This window comes from Lissotriton vulgaris, chromosome 1_1 (assembly GCF_964263255.1).
Source record: "Lissotriton vulgaris chromosome 1_1, aLisVul1.2, whole genome shotgun sequence".
NCBI lineage: Eukaryota > Metazoa > Chordata > Amphibia > Caudata > Salamandridae > Lissotriton > Lissotriton vulgaris.
This window is the reverse complement of record NC_141685.1, coordinates 1513847281-1513864889: the sequence shown is the minus strand read 5'-3', so window position 1 is coordinate 1513864889 and position 17609 is coordinate 1513847281. Positions and strand designations below refer to the sequence as shown.

Here is a 17609-nt window from a genome sequence, read left to right as displayed (position 1 = left end):
ACAGGCCCTTAAGAATCGGTATTTTACCACGCAATCTTATTGTGTGGTAAAATACTGAATTCAGGTGTGCATGCACATCTGTGCATGCACACCTGTGCAATGTGACACACAGACATGCCCTTAGGGCATGTCTGTGTGCCACATGGTACAGAAGTCCGGAATTGGGGTGCTAGAGGGTGTCAAGGTGACACCCCCTGCACCCTTGGAGGATCCGGTATTTACCGATTCGGTAAATCCGAATCGGTATTGCCCATTGATTCCTATGGGCTTCATGGCCCATAGGAATCAATGGGCAATACCGATTTGGTATTTACCGAATCGATAAATACCGAATCCTACCGATTCGGTAATTTTTCAATTCGAATTACCTACATCTCCCCCCTTCCTATTTACCGACTCTTAAATACCGAATCGGGAAAATTCGGTATTTAAGAGTCGGTAAATAGGAATTACCTACATCTGGCCCAACATGATTTAGAATGAAAGAATTCGAATTAAGGGACTGGGGAAAAGTGTTCCACATTTTAACCCCAAGAAAATCATACTCCACTGTGACTGACACTAAGTAAACAAGCACGGACGAGCAAGTTTAGGCTGTTTTACAGAGAACCAGAACATAATATACAAAACTAAAATATGGAAACTCCATAGTTAGAACAATATGTAACGCCTGCTTATAACCTGGATTTGAGAATGGAAAGTATCAAAACATGCTTTATTCATAAACAGTTGTAATAAAGGAGTATTATTTCCTTCCAGGCATGGAGATGGGCAGTAAGAGAGTTCCAGAAGGTAGCTGGAGTCGTTGTTAAATAATAACTTTGTTTTCGATGTTTTCAGCCGCCGCATTCCTCTTCAAACTCACAGTGCTTTGACTAAATAAGAGGGTTGTTATGATGTGTTGTTAATGTGCCAAAATTGGTTTTGAATTCGATTTTGACTAAAATTGAAAGTCAATGAAGTTCCTTTCCTTTTCATAGGCAAGTGTAAAATACTTTTATTAGGACGAGTGCATGTAGCAGTGCACCAATCAATCCAACTGAGCAATAACAAAGACCTGGGTCACAGTTCTTGGATGGTGCATGCAGTAGAAGCTGTATCTTTTTGAGAAAGTATCTTTCTGGTGGATACTGTATTTAATGGCAGATTTCACACCTTTAACATTTCCGCAGGCACCAGACTACATCAGAAGAATTTTTCAGCAATGCTCCCATGTACTGGTAGGTGACTTGTGTGACTCTACAGTGACATCTGTAGCACCCCAGAAGTGAAAGAGTGGAATCGCATATTAGCACTGCCTTGCCTTTTTTGTCCCAGAAAACCCTGCAAAGAGCTGCTCATCCACAGAGTGGTCCTATGTGCAGTTGATGTAAAAACTCAGGGCTTTCTTGGATCAAGGGGATGGAGTCTCTCTTCAGCTTTCAATGGGTTAGATGTGGCAATAGGAGGGTGGCAAAGTGATGGCCAACATGGAAGGGAGTCACAACCTTTGATGGGAAGGTGAGCTGGACCCTCAACACCAATTTGCAAGGAAAGATAGTGGTGTATTGAAGTTGCATCAAAAGCATCTTCAATTTACTCATGCAGTCGACTGACATAATTGAAATGAAGAAGATGGTTTTAAGAATAAAAACTTAAGCAACAGCTGTGCCTAGACTCAAAGGGTGTGTACATGAGACAAGATCAGATCTTACTGGGGCATACAAAATGGTTTTGGGGTGGGGAGAATACAAGTTAAACCTGATATAAAATGCATCACAACCATGACTTAAACAAAGAAGTTGATCAGCTAAAAACAGAAGGTCAAAAGTGCTAACAGATAACCTTTAACTGTACCCACTGCAGGGCCTTGCCGAACTAACAAAACAACATTAGAGAGTTTGGCTTATAAAGGGGTATGTGTTTCAGGTGCTGCTGCATGCATGGAGTTGTAAGTTGTGGAGACTCGGATGCAGGCTCCTTCCCTGTTGTGGTGAGACAAGGTCCTCCCAAAGTAGAAACCTGAACAGAGGAAAAATGGTCAGGCTTAGGATCACTGGGTACCACATTCCGCTGGCCCAGTATGGGATGAGAAGAATGACTTGGGCCCTGTGTGCCTTGATCGTCCTCAGAATCTGAGGCAGAAGTAGTTGTTAAAATGCATGCAGGAGTCCTTTCTTCCATTCCAGCTCGAATATATTTTTGAACAAGTGCCTTGGAGAAAACTGCAGCAAGCAGAATTGTTGACACTTCATATTCTCAGCAGTGGTGAACAGATGTAGCCAGTGCGAACCACACTGCTGAAGATATCCTTTGCCACATTGGGATGAAGATGTCACTTGTGGTCTGCTAGATGACACCTGATAATTTCGGCCACTTTGGCATTTAAAGATCCTGGCCGGTAGTTGGTGACCAGGAAGATGTTCTGATTGTCCAGCTACCGGAGAGTTGTAGTGCCTCCTCACACATGACTTAGGACCCTACTGTGCCCTGCTTGCTGATTTGCATATGGCCATGTCTGAACTGGGGTGGCGGAGTGAGCTAAAGAATGATGATGGATTTAACCCAGATCAGTTGACTGGGGGTGAGTGCTTGCAATGTTCAACACTCCATCCATCATCCCCTTTGGTTCTGCTTGCAGCAGTACCACATGGTGGTTGTGTTATGCATGAGGACCTGCACCAGCCTCTCTTTGATGGATGACAGCACGGTTGCTACGGTCAAAATGAGTGCTTGAGCCTCTAGGATATTAATATGGAGTTGGCTTTCTGCCAGAGACCAGAGGCCTATAATCCCCACTTCTCCCAGGTGGTCACCCAGCCCCACCCAAATCTAGCAGTGATGCCTCTGTCACTACTATGAGATCTGGCTGGGGCAGCAAGAGTGCCCTGCCTTACATCAGGTTGGCATCAGTAACCCACCACAGCAGATCCAGTTAAGTCTCCCTTGCGATCTGAATAGAGTCTAAGATGCATCTCTTTTTAAAAAAATTTTTTTTTATTGAATAGGGCAATAGGTGAGCCAAAGGTACAAAACATGACAAACTTTAGAATTCAATAATCACAAATTTCCAATAAATTTCCAATAAATTTCTCAAATAACAAACAAGAGATAAAAAAGTTAAAAAGTTAGAAACGATATGCGAAGATAAAAGGAAGGTTCATCGAGATAGAAAAAGTCAGCCTACTACAGAGTTAAAAAAAAAAAAATCCCCCAGGACATTAAGTGCAAAATATGCAATTTATAAAGTGCATCAGCAAAAACGTGCATACTGCAGTAAAGTGCAAGTGCAAAAGTGCCAAAAGTACAAAAGAGTACTATCTTTAAAAGTGCAAAGTTCAATCTGATATGGAAAAAGGTGCTAGTGAATGTAAATGTCCTGGAAATCAGATAGAAGGCTGTAAAAGAAGAAACATCTCCTCACAATTCTCTTCACGAATCATCCTCCCTTGATTGCTTCTAGAGTCTCAAAATATTTCCAGTTCCTCTCGAATCTCCCAACAGCTCCCACTCTACCCGCATAAGCCTTTTCAAAATAACATGTTCTTCTCATTTTGTTGAACCATTTTAAGTGTAATGGAATCTCGCTGGACTTCCAGTTTTGAAGAATTAAGGAACGAGCAACTGCGCAAGAAATAAATATAAATACTTCTTCTGCTTTATTAAACCTACTCCTATCTTTGCATAAACCGAACAGGGCTACTTCTGCTGTTGGTAGAAGAGATTTCCCAATAGCCTGTTCGATATCAGCAAATATTCCCTTCCAGAAAGTTTCTAACTGGTGGCAAGAAAAAAAATGTGATGCCATCCTCCCTGGCTACTAGCCATACATCTGAAGCATTTATTCTCAGCTCCGGGAAACATCCTTTCCAAAGCCTCCGGTGTATAATATGCTAACCAACGAGATAGAAAGCACATCCTTTTATAGTTGGCAGCTCGCAATGATCTATTCCCCAACTCACAAATGACCTCCCAATCCTTTGTGGAAAAGTTACATTGTGTTGCGAGATTTATTTTCTCAAGATGACTGTCTACTAAGACATTTTGATTTGAGCAATGAAGCATCTTATACCAGTATCCGATACCTACACTCATTCTATCATACAAGGCTGTTAGTATGATATTAGGGGGATTAAACAGGCCACTTATCTCTTTTCTAATAAAATTAACAATCTGCATATATTCAAAAAAGTTGGGTGTAATGAACCATTTATTCTAGCGGTTACCTCCTGCCAACTAATTACCCTGTTTTGGATTACAAAATGTCTTAGCTCTCGGAAGCCACAAAGTTCCCAAGATTTAATACGATTCAGGCTTAGTGGGAGGCCTATTTGAATACATTCTTTCAAGCTTAGATAATGAGAACTATCAGTGCCATGTTTTCTGAAAAGGAGCGACATTCTTGAGGCATATTCTCTTAAAGTTTTATATCTGGACCTCTTTGGGAGCCTTGCGATTTTTAAAAAAACTGGAATTTGGGAGTCTACCTCTTGTAGCATTCTTGTAAGAAAAAAATTATCTCTTGTTTGATTATTCCTCAATAATCCTGCCAATATATCAAAAAATGCGGCTTCATAGTAGGTCCTTAAATGGGGTAGGGCTAAGTCTCCTTGTTCAGCTGGAAGTTGTAATACTGGAAGTTTAACTCTTGAAGCTTTGTTTCCCCATATAAAGCCTCTCAGCATTGTTACGAGTTCTTTAAAAAATGTTAAATTAATTTTAATGGGCACGTTACTGAACAAAAAGATAAGTAAAGGCAACACCGACATCTTGATCAATGAGACCCTACCTATAATTGATAATGGGAGAAGAAGCCAGTGATCTAAAAGGCTCTGAATTTTGTTCTTCATCCTGATATAATTCATAGAATAGTGCATATTATATTCGGTGGTGACATATATGCCCAGATATCTTATTGGGTCACTTCTTACAGCTTGGGCCTGCAGATCATCAGGGAGAAAATGAGGATCAGTGTTTAATGCAAGAACCTCAGTTTTTTTTGGATTTACTTTATACCCCCCTATCTTTTCATAATTGTTAAAAACTCACTCATCAAATTTTCAATATTTTCTTTTCTGGGTGATAGATATAAAATAATATCGTCAGCAAACAACTTTAATTTGGACATACCAACTAAAGGGGGCTGAATAGCCACGTTGTCCCTAATCTTAATTACTAAAGGTTCGATAAAGAAAGTAAAAAGCAACGGGGACAACGGGCAGCCCTGCCTTGTGCCCCTGTTTACCTTGATCTTACCAGCCTGTTTCATATTGATTATTATTTGGGCCGATGCTCCCTTGTAGATGTTATAAAGCATCTTAATAATTGAGGCTGGAAAACCAAATTGACCGAGAGAGTAGAATAATGCAGCCCAATTCACTAAGCAAAAGCTTTTTCCGCGTCCATCATCAATATACAGGCTGGGGTCAAATTAATATTAAAGTAGTCCAATGCCTGGATTAGGAACTTGGTGTTTGCTGCCATATAGCGACCTGCAATAAACCCAGACTGGTCCTGATGAATGACCTCCTGAGCAGCAAAGACAAATCTCTCAGCCCATATTTTCATAAGGATTTTGTAATCCGAATTTAGTAGGCTAATCGGTCTGTATGAATTAACATCATACTGGTTTTTATCTTTTTTAAGAAAACATATAATTGTAGATTCCTTAAACTCAGCAGGGACGTACCCGCCTAGCCTAACATGATTATATAACTTTTTCAAGGGAGTTGCTAATTCTCTAAAAAAGACCGTATAAAATTCTATTGGAAATCCGTCCTGGCCGGAAGCTTTTCCCCCTGAGGTTGCCTTTATACAATTTTGTATTTCAGAGGTATTTATTTCCAGACTAATTTGATTTACCCGACTAAGAAATTTTGGGGATTTGTATATCTGCAAAATAGTCCTGGATCATTACATCCTCTACCTGGTACTCTGTAGTGTAGATTTTTTCAAAATGATCCAGGAAGATTTTTGAGATCTTGTCTCTATCCTCCTCCTCCAGCCCACTCTGAGGAAGGCAAATTTTCACTATCGGTGATGACTCCTGCTTTTTTCTGGTAGAGTTAGCTAATAGTTTCCCTGCCAACTGGCTGTCTTCATAGACCTTTTATTGAAAGGCTTTCGAGCTGTTAATCTCTTCCGCGACAAAATAATCCCGAAGAAGAGTTTTAGCCTGCTCTAGCTTCCTTGAGTGATGTTGAAGCTGCAATGCATATTCCCTCTCTACGTCTGATTGAAGCTTAGCTATTTTTAACTTTCTTTCGTTTGCCTTAGCGCTAGTATATGCAATAATCTGGGCGCGTGCTGAAGCTTTGAATTCGCCCCAAACAGAGAAGGGTTCAGCTGTATTATCATTTATTACAAAGTATTGTGTAATCCAATCTCTGAATTGTAAAACCCAGTCCTGGTTCTGTAAGAGGGTGCGATCCAGCTGCCACCTGGGGCGCATCTCATCCACTCCTCCCAATTCTAATTCTAATTCAATTCTAGCGTGGTCCGAAAATGGATTGCATCCAATCACAGCTCTTAAGATCAAAAAAGATCTAGATATTTAAAAAAAAATCGGCAATCTAAGATGCATCCCTGATGCTGGACCCAATGGGATATGAGGTTCCTTTGTAGGCCCCAAATTTGCCAACTGGCATTCAGGATGAGGAGGATGAACAAGTCCAGGAGACCAAGAAGCCTTAAAGCCATCCTCATATAAATCCAGCTGAACCCAAAACATTGGGATGATAGCCTGAATGGCCAAGGCATGTTACAGCATAAAAAGCTACTGTGTTCAGATTAGGCCCTATGAAGGGAATTCTTTGGGTACGCCTCAATTGGAACTTTGGCTCATTGATGTAAAAACCCAAGGAGCTCAAGAGCCGGCACACCTTTAGCAGACAGTTGTCAAGATATGGCAAAACATGTACTCCCGAATATGGGCAGCAACCTCTAGCATTACTTTTATGAGCACCTGTAAGGCTACAAAGTCACCCGAATTTCCAGAATGAGTAGAACACTTCAACAAATGATTTATATTGTGACTAAAATCTGTTATAACCCTTCATACACTTCCTTTTACTGACTCTCAAAAACAGGGTTTCACTACAATGCATTACAGTACGGACCGTGATTTGTGTCCTATAACAGCTCCCACAAAATGCCGTCCATATTGTGGCCAAGAAGTCTGGAGGGGGGAGGTCGCCATGGGACCACCTCACATGCTCCTGGGGGTCATGGTGTCCTCAATCTGACCTCTTATATACAATTTTTCATTTATTTTTAGGACGCAGGTATCATATCCCTAAAGTCCTGTAATGGCTGCCCCAACATTTTGTCCAGGTTATAGCCAGCCAATCAGAATTGACTAGTGTCCTTCAAAGTCGCCAATCGTTGCATATCTGCACAGCAGCAGTCCAGATAACCCTATCTTTTAAGCCCTTCATTCCCAACCCAAGCCCCTAGTTAAAAGCTAATTTCTTGAAAATGGCTGAACAGATTTACACCAAATCATAAAAAGCATGCTTTCCAAATACAAGTCAAGTATTTTGGCAAACTTTGTGAATTTCTATTCAGACATTTTCTATAGCAGCAACAATCTTTTCCTATAGGAATGAACATAGTAATTCAACATTTTGGGACCCACATCCTTTTTTTTTTTTAAAAAAAAAGCTCCCGCTTGATGGATCCGCACAAAACTTTACAGAAAGAAGCGGAAGTTGATGAACTTTTTTAGGAAACTTTTGTGAAGACTCATTAAACAGCACCAAAGTTATTAGCGAAACCAAAAATGCTCTTCCTATGGACCTATGACCTATGAACTACACAGATTTGACTGCCACAGTACATTTCTTTCTTCCGTTACCGATTTCTGATGGCAAACATTTTCTATTTATAATTTTGCAGTTATAATACTAAGAAAGGAACATCAAGTGTCTCCTTTTCTCCTTCTGGTTGCCTCTGTTATGTGTGCACGATGACATCGCTTTCCCAAAATTTGAAAGGCATAGCTTTACCGAAATTTGTACAAATGAATGAACGTTTTTATGCATAATCGAGTCAGTGACACTGCCTACAAAGTTCAGAAGGATCACCTTTAGTTCAAAGCTATGGCTGTACTATGCGGTGGGCAAAACCATTAACTTTGGGCATATTTACAAGGGGATTGTGCCACCAGAATGTCCCTTTTTTTGATTGTCCTGTGGGGCAATGCCCTGCACTTTTTGTGGTTTAACGCTGCTTTGTAAGTATGGTAACCTTGAACAAGGTATCTCCGTGAAAGGGGGGTGGAATGAGTGTTACTGTGGGTGTTCCACCGCATCACCCATTGCTCTTCGACGCTGACCCAGATTTACAAGGAGGTATAAATCTGAGGCAGCAACTAAAACGAACGCCATGCAAAAGCAGACGTTAGAATGGCGCAATGAGGAGAAATACTTTTATTTCTCCTCGTTTTTTGCTTTTTCCTATGTGTACTGCATTCTGCAGCAGATCTAGAAAGAGCAATATGCCATTAATGATTCCTTCCTGCACATAAACAATCATTAAATAATGGTGTTTTGCTACTTCTATGTATGGTGCAAAATGCAGCACACATATAAGTAGCAAATCAACATTATTGACTGTTTATGTGCAGGAAAAGACACCTTCCTGCAATTAAACAATCATCGCCTGCAACCCAGGTACACTGGCTCTATGGCGGAAGGATGTCTGTGTTGGTGCTAGACAGCTATTTTTAGTGCCTACACTAGGGAAAACACAGGGGTGTGCTGTATTGCTGTGAATACGGTGCATCCCTGCTTATTGGAAATGGCGGAGCGTGGAGCTGCAAAGTTTGCCACAGCTCTGTACTCCGTCATTTCCTTAAAATATGCCCCTTTGTCTCTTAATCTGATTTAACTCAACCACATTTACATATGCATTTTAGACCCAATTATTGAAAGAAGTTTTATTTTCGCTGTCTAACCTCTATACTGTGAATAACAAATGTAACATTACGATTGCACACTTTTTGTGGAGTACTTCACCCATGAAATTAAGAGTGGTTATTTTTTTACCATTTTTCCCAGAAACCCACCAAAAAAGTAAACAATTTTAAGAAGGCGAGAACTGGTAAGAACCTCTTTGATAGTCTATTAAGAGTAGTACATATTGCTGGTGGTCAATATGGAACTGTGAACAAAGACCTCTCATTAGGGTGCCATTACAGAAATGTTTTTTTTGTCCCTTAATTTGTAACCCTAGTAGGAACAGCTTAAAAGATGTCCATTGCCAGTGTTTCCTTGCCTCTACGTATTTACTCCTCATGGTTCCTTGCCTTATCAGATGTGCCAATGGTCAAGGGGCAAATCGATCAAATACGTTCCTTTGCCGCATGTAAAACCACAGGCAATTGATGCATGAGGAAGGGACTATGGCAGGGAGCAGGAATCAGTGGAGAGAGAGAAGGGTGGAATTGTGCGGATGAAAATGCTGCGGTGAAGACCAGACTCTTGTGCTGAAGAGCTGGATGTGCTGTGTAGGAGAGGGGAATAGTGTCTGGAGCAAAATGTGGAATTAGGTGCAGACTACTGCGTACCAAAGCAATTCTGAAACACACCTACTGGGTTTTTAGGACAAGAGGGATCAGATTAAGTTCGTAACAGATGAAGCTTCTTGAGGTTTTACAGATAAGATGTAAAAGTTGGGGCCACTGAATTTCAACCGACTTTGCACTAATTCATAATTTGTGGACAACATTGAGCAAACGAAAGAAACTTCCAGCACGAAGATGTGTAGGGTTCAGCTGCAAGAGATCATATTTTGGACAAAGCAATCTTTAGCTGTTTGTTAGCGGTCTGCAACTTGCAACTAAGCATTGGACAGAGGTTAAATGCTCTCTAACCACTAATTACAGAATATGGGCATTATCTAATGACACTGTGCATGATTTAAATAATTACAGTTTTTCATCAGAAACTTGGAAAGTAAAAATAATAAATCTAACCTCTGTGTTCTGTAAACCACGGTTCCGATTGCGAATGCCACTGCCACAAGCAAGCCATAATCTAATCCCAAGAATACAGAGGCCACGAAAGATACAACCCAGATCGCCTAAAAATAAAAAAGATGTGTGTTAAAATGCATTCTTGTACTGCTTCATGTGCATGCACTGGGGAAAGAATTATTGAAATAGGAGTTAATAATGCGAGAACTGATCTGTAACTACGCCACGCTTTGACCCCTGAACTAGTAAATCTTGCTGACCTCCCTGACTTCCATCCACTTGAGGGCCGCATCCTCATGGGCGATCTTGGTCCACACAAAATACGACAAATATATCAGACCCTGACAACACACTCTGCCACGACACTACATAAAACGAGGAAGGTTTGGCCGGACAATATTCCCGACTTGACGGATGATGATTGGGTGGAGGCGATTGCTAGTCCGCGGGGAGCCGCAGTAGCCTCTAGATACCGTCTCATCCAGTTCAAATAGTTGCACTGTGTATATTATACCCGCCTCCAGCTCTGGAAGATGGGAGTTATATCATTTCCCATATGCTTGCGCTGCAAGAGGGAGGAGGGGACGTTCCTCCACACTGCTCAGCATTACAGCCTTTCTGGCACGGGGGTCGTCATCCCTTGGGGAGGTGCTCTCCTGGAACTTGCCACTCGATACCCAGCTGTTCCTGCTCCATAGTACTGAGGACATCGATGGGAACCGATATAAGCAACACCTATTGTTCTTGGCCCTTACAATTGCTAAGCGGTACATAGCCCGGCTATGGAAGGATACCTCCCACCAAAGATTGGGAAATGGCGGTGGGAGCTCAAAAAGTGTATGGGTGTGTATATGCCAGTGTTCCAAGCGAGGGGCTGTCCCGTAAAACATAGAAAGATATGGTCTCGGTGGGCTGCGTACCGTGGCATTGATCTATCCTCTCTTCATTCACAATCCCCATAGAGATGATCTTATGAGACGCTTGTGGGTCCAAAATGTATGATATGCCGGTAGCTTTTTTTCCCCCGCCTAATGTGGGTATTGATTGTTGCTTGCCTTTGTCGGGGGTGTGGGGTCGTCTGCGTTCAGTTCTCAGTTTGTTTTCTTTTGTTTGTAGGTAAAATCTCCCATGTTACCTTTCCCTTTAATAATTTGTTCTCAAGTGGATAATGTGGGTTTTTGCCCAAGTGGTACTGTGAAAATCTCAATAAAAAAAAATTATGCGAGAACTGGCCTTCCAGCCCAATGTAACTTTGCATCTCATTGCTCAAAAATATCGACCAGAAAGTTGTTTAGCATTACAAACAATAATTTTATGGTATTCTTTTACGTTATGAATGAATTTCATTATGTATGTTGCTCATCATTATTATTAATCAACAAAAAAGTGGCTTACTTTATCTTCCTCAAAAGGATGAAAGGCACGACAGTCTGAACGGGTTGGCATACTCTGACAGCCAGGTCTTAACAGAACCTACAGCCTCCACGCCATCTCCTTAGCCTCAAGCAGGTAAAATTAAAGACCAGCGTGAGTCTGAGCAGATTGAATGAAAGACCAAACAAGTCAAATTCAAGACCAATGTCAGTCCAGGCAAGTCCAATGGAACCCCAAACTGAGCCTAAATGACCTACCTCAGCTCAAGACAGGGTGAATGAAAAAGAGCCCAAGTACCCCCAGTTGAAGACCAGGCAGAGCTGTGACAAGGTGGGAGGAAGGACAACCTCAAGTAAGGAACAGGAGATAAGCACACACGTCTGAGCCCAGACAAGGCAGTACAAGGAAGAGTCGGATCTCAAACAATGAAAATAATAGGGACATTTGTATTTATTGTCTATATTTTATCGAATGGTAAAGGGGTACTTAAGGATGGCTAAATCTGGAACATGTTCAGCAAATTATACCCAAAATGCAGAGAAAGGATTACTGCACATTATGTAAGGAGGAAATGTGTTTCGCCTATAGTGGCTCACTTTGGTGTACAGGTCTAAATCTGGCAAGGTGCTACCTGGACAGTGGTTCACAAGAGATCCCTCACAACATTTCAAGCTAGATAGCTTGTTTAGCGAAAACTGTAAGCGTTTGGCCATGTCAATTCTTAGCAGGAACGACCAAGCATTTCACATAAACTTCATTTTTCAAAGTTTTATAAAATTATATGTTACACATTATGTGAAAAATGAAAGCCACAAATGGGTTTCTGTAAAAACACCACGAGGCGATTAGGAGGCATTCTTGTGGGAAAGATCAACCAAGAATGTCAATGGGACGCACCATGGAAAGCTGCTGACATTCTGGAATGCAGCTCGGCTCCCCCAAAATGCCGAGAGCCTTGCCTAAGAGATCCTATTCTTTTGTCTATGGGTACTAGGAGCCAGCTAAGCAAGCCACTCCTATACCCCATGAGCCTACACAATCTGCAACTATCACAACTCTCTTTGTTGACAGCAGTTACCTCAATGACCGCGTGCTTCAGAAAAAAACAGATATGTACCATTTTATTGAGAGGGCATTCTGCATCGGAAATAATTGTATTTGGTTGCAACGTGCACACGCTCGCCAATTTCTCATAGGGAATCCCGATTTTTGCCAAGCAGTGGGGTCTTTCTTTAACTTTGCTACAACACTAGGGAAAAACAATACTGCCATTACTTGAAATATACGAACTGAAATGTATTCTCGATTTGACTTATCACACATGTTTTTGGGGCTATAGAGACGTACTTCCCCTGCAACTTGAGGAGAACGGGGTCTGTAGAAGGTTATTGGGGATCCCGATGTCTAGTCTCTACAAAGCCCCACACCAGGAACTGGGCTTGGAATATGTTGAAGATCAGATCAAATTGAGCCCATGCCACTCTGGGTATCAATATAGCAAAATGAACCTGCACAGCTCATCAAAGAAGTTATTGAAGACTTCTTAGTACTGTACTCTTCTGCATAAGGCAGGTCTCTGTCTAGAGTGGCACAGTGGGTGAAAAAAAATGGGTTCCCATGCTACTCAGAGCAACTACTATTGGTCAAGACTATTTGCTAGCACTCCTCTCATCATCTTTTATGTGTTTGATGTAAAAGTATAGGTGGCCAAGGGCATGCCCATACATGGGTTCTTTTCTTGCAGAGCTTCAGGATGTAAGCTATACATGGCTGACAAGGTCTTAAAAAGTCTTAAACTGGACCGAGGTTCCTTGTGTTCTGGTGGAAACCTTGGCAGTTAGGGATGGATTGTTCCCATGAAGATCAGGGTCAGTACTGATCAGCACGAGGCAGACCTGGTTAGGTAATAAATGATGGTGAGCAATTGCCAGTGGTTTAAACTATTTGCAGGCATTTCTCCCATCACCATTTATGTGCTCGATCATTACTGACAGTGACAGCATTGGTGTCGGAACAACGGGACACTTTGATGCCAGATGGTGCCCAAAGATTCACGCCACCCAGATATGAAAGAGAAGTATGCTGGATGGATGACACAGAGTATGCCGAGGTTATGTGTGATATACATAAACCCATCGGGTTTGCTGTTTCCCAAGTTTACCATGCCACTGTCCCTATGACCTGCGCATAATGTTAATAGGGACTCAAGTCTGGATGCAAAGAAATTCCCTAAAATTGAACCCTGGTAAAAGGGAAATCCACCCCATTTATAACCATATCAATAAATGTTAGGCCACAACCAAGTGAATGCGACCAGTAATCTAGGATTTATCCTATACTCAAAATTATCTTTAACCCTACAGACCTCAGCTGTGGCATAACACCTGTCTCTTTCAACTAAGAACCATAAAGAAATCCTTTCCATTTCTTTCAATAACCTATAAAGTTGCACTGGTTAATTCTTTTTTCTCGTCACGGCTCGACTTTTGCAATTCCTTGTACTTTAGCCTCCCTCAGTGTCACCATGTGACTTATTTTCAATCCCAAAAAAATGAATATGTTTCTGCTTTCCAAGAGTTTATGCACTGGCTATCAGACAAAAGATGGATCCATTTCAAACTGCATGCCAAATGCTACCTCCTTCCCCACTTCCTTGCTAAAAAACTCAACTAGTACCACTCAGCCAGAGAATTAAGGTCTGCCAACTCCCCCCCCTTTACAGCCTCATACTCCAGTCTACAGATTTGGGCAGCAGGAGCGTATTGCTTTCAGGGCCCTCACATGTGGAACTCCGTACCAGTTCCCTAAGGAAAAAACAAAATCTGTTTAAATTTCGAAAAGCCCTTCAAACCTGGCTCTTCATTGTTCAGATAATTACATCTAGTTCCTCGAGTCCCCTTTGTTTTCATAATCAAGCATTGAGAGACTCTATTCATGACTGGTTATGTACTCTGCAAGAGATAAATAATGAAAACAATTATAATAATGACCACATGTACATTAAACCACTATGATTACCCTCTCAGGCTTGCTTCAAACTCTGTATACTGCAGCACTTGCATGTTTCTTCAAAATTCCACCAGTGCATCCTAACTTTGCCTGGTGAACTAGTACCTTTACTCGTGAAATGTACTGGTGTACCGAGTTAGCCCCAGCATTGTGTGGGAGTCCGACTGGTGCGATCAGGTCCACTGATGCGGACGAACACCTTCAGTTATCGCTCTGGTGCAAGTCTGTGCAGAGGTGAAGGCATTGGGTAGACCCTGAGAGACCCCGGCTAAAGCTGCAATGAAGATACTCCCATTCGCCGCTGTTCTCAGCGGTGCCACTATTACTAGGTGTCAGCTGCATGAGAGGAGACATTCAATGTTCAGGGTCACTCACATTCCTAACCACAGCTGAAGGCGCTGGGCTTGAAAATCCATCTGCTCCTTTTGAGTTCTGGATCCTCGCATCAGCTACAATCCACAAGACTAACCGCTCCCAAACAGCTTCTCCAGTGTGGCAGTCTGTGGGAACATGAGGAGAGCAGAACACAAATATCAGCAAAGGCAGAGATTACTTTGCTGCATGTGTGCTGAGTGTGAGGGAAAGCTCATGGTTTCCTAACCTGCATCTACATATTCCAGTAGACAAGCTAGAAGATGCCGATGCAGTGGGGTATGTACCACTGTCAGTTTGCTCAAGTGACAATTACACTGTTAAAGTCTCAAAGGCCTCAGATAGTGAATGTCACATCGAAGCTGCCTTGAAGGGAATGGTTTACAACAAGGGGTGGTGAGGGACAGAGTCTCTGAATTAAGCAGAAAGCTCTCACCCAGTCAAGAGATCAGGGTTAGATCCAACACCGTTTTTTAGCTCACTGCACCATCCCAGTTTCAGAACCTGGCAGTATGCAAATTAGTCTGTTCCTGTCCCAGTGCATGATGGGAACAGGGCAAACCAAACTACTGTTCATCACCACCCCCTTTTGTAAATTGAAGGGAATGGGGCCATCAGCAATGGTGATGTATATGTGTAGATATCGTTGCATGGAAGCATACCTAGAACCCACGTCTAGTTATTGTAACTGTTATTTAGTAGTTGTATAGAGCTCCATATGCCATCAGTATGGCATTAAAGCATCTTTCCGTAGTCCTGGTAGTCTCTCCAAATGTTTCCATTGCAACCAGAGGATGACTTGGTTTTATGGAGGTCTGTGGTCAGGAGGTGGTCTGTCAAATGTATGTTTGTGCTAAGTAGCTGATGGTAGCAACTGCTGTTGGATGCCTTAAAAGCCAGTAAGTTGCATATGTTACTAACAATCTTCCAAAACAAGTGACCTGTCCACTGTGTCCTGATGACAGCCTTCACTCTTGGTCTCATGAGCTGATGCTCCTAACATGATGTAAGCGGACATTCATCATGGATGGTCATCAGTGCTAAACCGGAATACCTACCGCTTTAATCAAGTTCATGTGTTTGCACTGGTCATCTGTGTTCATCAATAACATGTGTCCCTCACACTAAAGCCGGATCCAATAAAAGTGATGCAGTGACTTCTAGTAGGGATAATGCATGAACATAGTAATTAGTGGGGAGGTTTGGCAGGCTAGTGATACACCTGCCATGACATCAATTTCATATGTTATCATGCAGGATCCTCATATTTAATAAGATCGTGTTGCTGCAAGTGAGCAACCTCACCGAAGACATGAAAGCATATGAATGGCATTAGCCCTTGGTAATGCTTGTGTGTCTGTAGGGTCATTTACATACGCGTTTGGCAACAAGAATGCATAGGGTGAAGGTGATTAGCACAGCCATTTAGATGTGATACTAGTCTGTACACTTTAATCTACTACCAATTTGACACTTTTTCCTTGTGGGTAGCTTTTATTCTGTCTTTTTTTTACAGACATTAATAAATGCATTTATTAGTGTTATGGTTATGCTGCAAGACTGTGTTTCACTTTCTGTAGCTCATTGTGCATTTTAGGTCTGGGTTTTGACAGCTCTGCTGTCACACAGATGTATTGATAACAATATACATAGGGCCTTATTTATGAGACTTGATGCATTGCTGCGTGAAAACAGCAATGCTTCACTTCTCAGTGCGCCCTCCTTGCGACATGATGGATGCGTCCTATTTACTGTACAACACATGTCACAAGAATGACAGATACGTCCGTATTACTGATGTATCTGTCGGCCCAAAACAGATGCATTGCTGGAGTTGTGTCGGAGGCGTGACGCAACTCCGGCAATGTTACTTTCACATGGGGGCAAGCCCCATGTCTAAGAGTCTGCTTCAGTCTTACGCCTGTCATGAGGCAGGCGTAAGATATTGACACAGTAGTGTCCTAGAAGTGCGGGGGAACGCCCAACCTGCATACTACATGGGTGTCCGCAGAAATGTTTCCAGGGGGGGGGGCAAAATTTTAACTTCCTCACTCGCCTTCAAGGCACGTTTAATGCAGATGGCCCATTGTCATTCTTTATGTGACGATCAGCAGCAGAGAGAATGACAATGGGCCTGTCCACAGTCTGCTCGAGGTCGGGGAGAGGCTGCTGCAGCCTTTAGAGTTCAAAGAGAAGTGCGAGAGGCCCCAAGTGAGAGAACATTTAAACTCCTGGGGCTTCTCGCAGGGGAACAGCCTGCGGTAATCTCGAACATTACGGACCAAAAGGATAGGGACTGGCGACCAGGGGGGAGGCAAGCGCACCCCCTTGCCCTCCCCTGTGGACACCCATGTGCATACATTATACTTGATGCAGGTATAATGTGGCGCAGTGGTTCACAAAGTGATGCATCTGCCTAGACGCGTCACTTTGTAAATAGGGGGCAACATGGCACATTTTGTTCGCCGCCAGTGCGTCACAAAAAGTGATGCACCGGTGGCACAAAAGTGTTGCAAGGGCTCATAAATGAGCCCCACAGAATTTGCTTTAGTTCCGCCCCTTTGTTCCACTTGCTTTCTTCGACTAGACTCTTTCAGCCACTCGCTTGAGATTTTGTCAGTCACATATTGTCTCAGCCCAGTGGCATATTCATCTATTAGCTAATGCTATTATCTACTTGAGTGTATTGACTTCTAGCTCCACTCAAGTACTTGCATTGAGCCACATGAGGACTACTGTACACCTGTTACACTATCTGCCCACTCCTGATGGATCCCTTCTGGGTTTTTTGGGCTAATGTGCTAATGCTGCATACATTAGTACAGTAAAACTAAACCGGTAAGGCTTGCCAATGCTTGTTTCATCATGGACTTGTAAGCAGAACATCGGTTTCAGTGGC

At 42.3% G+C, this 17609-nt stretch overlaps 1 protein-coding gene across 1 annotated transcript in view; it reads right to left on the bottom strand.

Moving 5' to 3' along the window:
• The window catches only part of SLC26A5 (solute carrier family 26 member 5), a 392278-nt gene that overhangs the window by 49701 nt on the left and 324968 nt on the right, over positions 1-17609 (bottom strand). The window contains exon 13 of the mRNA XM_086967432.1: positions 9956-10062. Coding sequence (XP_086823558.1) covers positions 9956-10062 — 107 coding nt within the window. The remainder of the gene's footprint in view (positions 1-9955; positions 10063-17609) is intronic.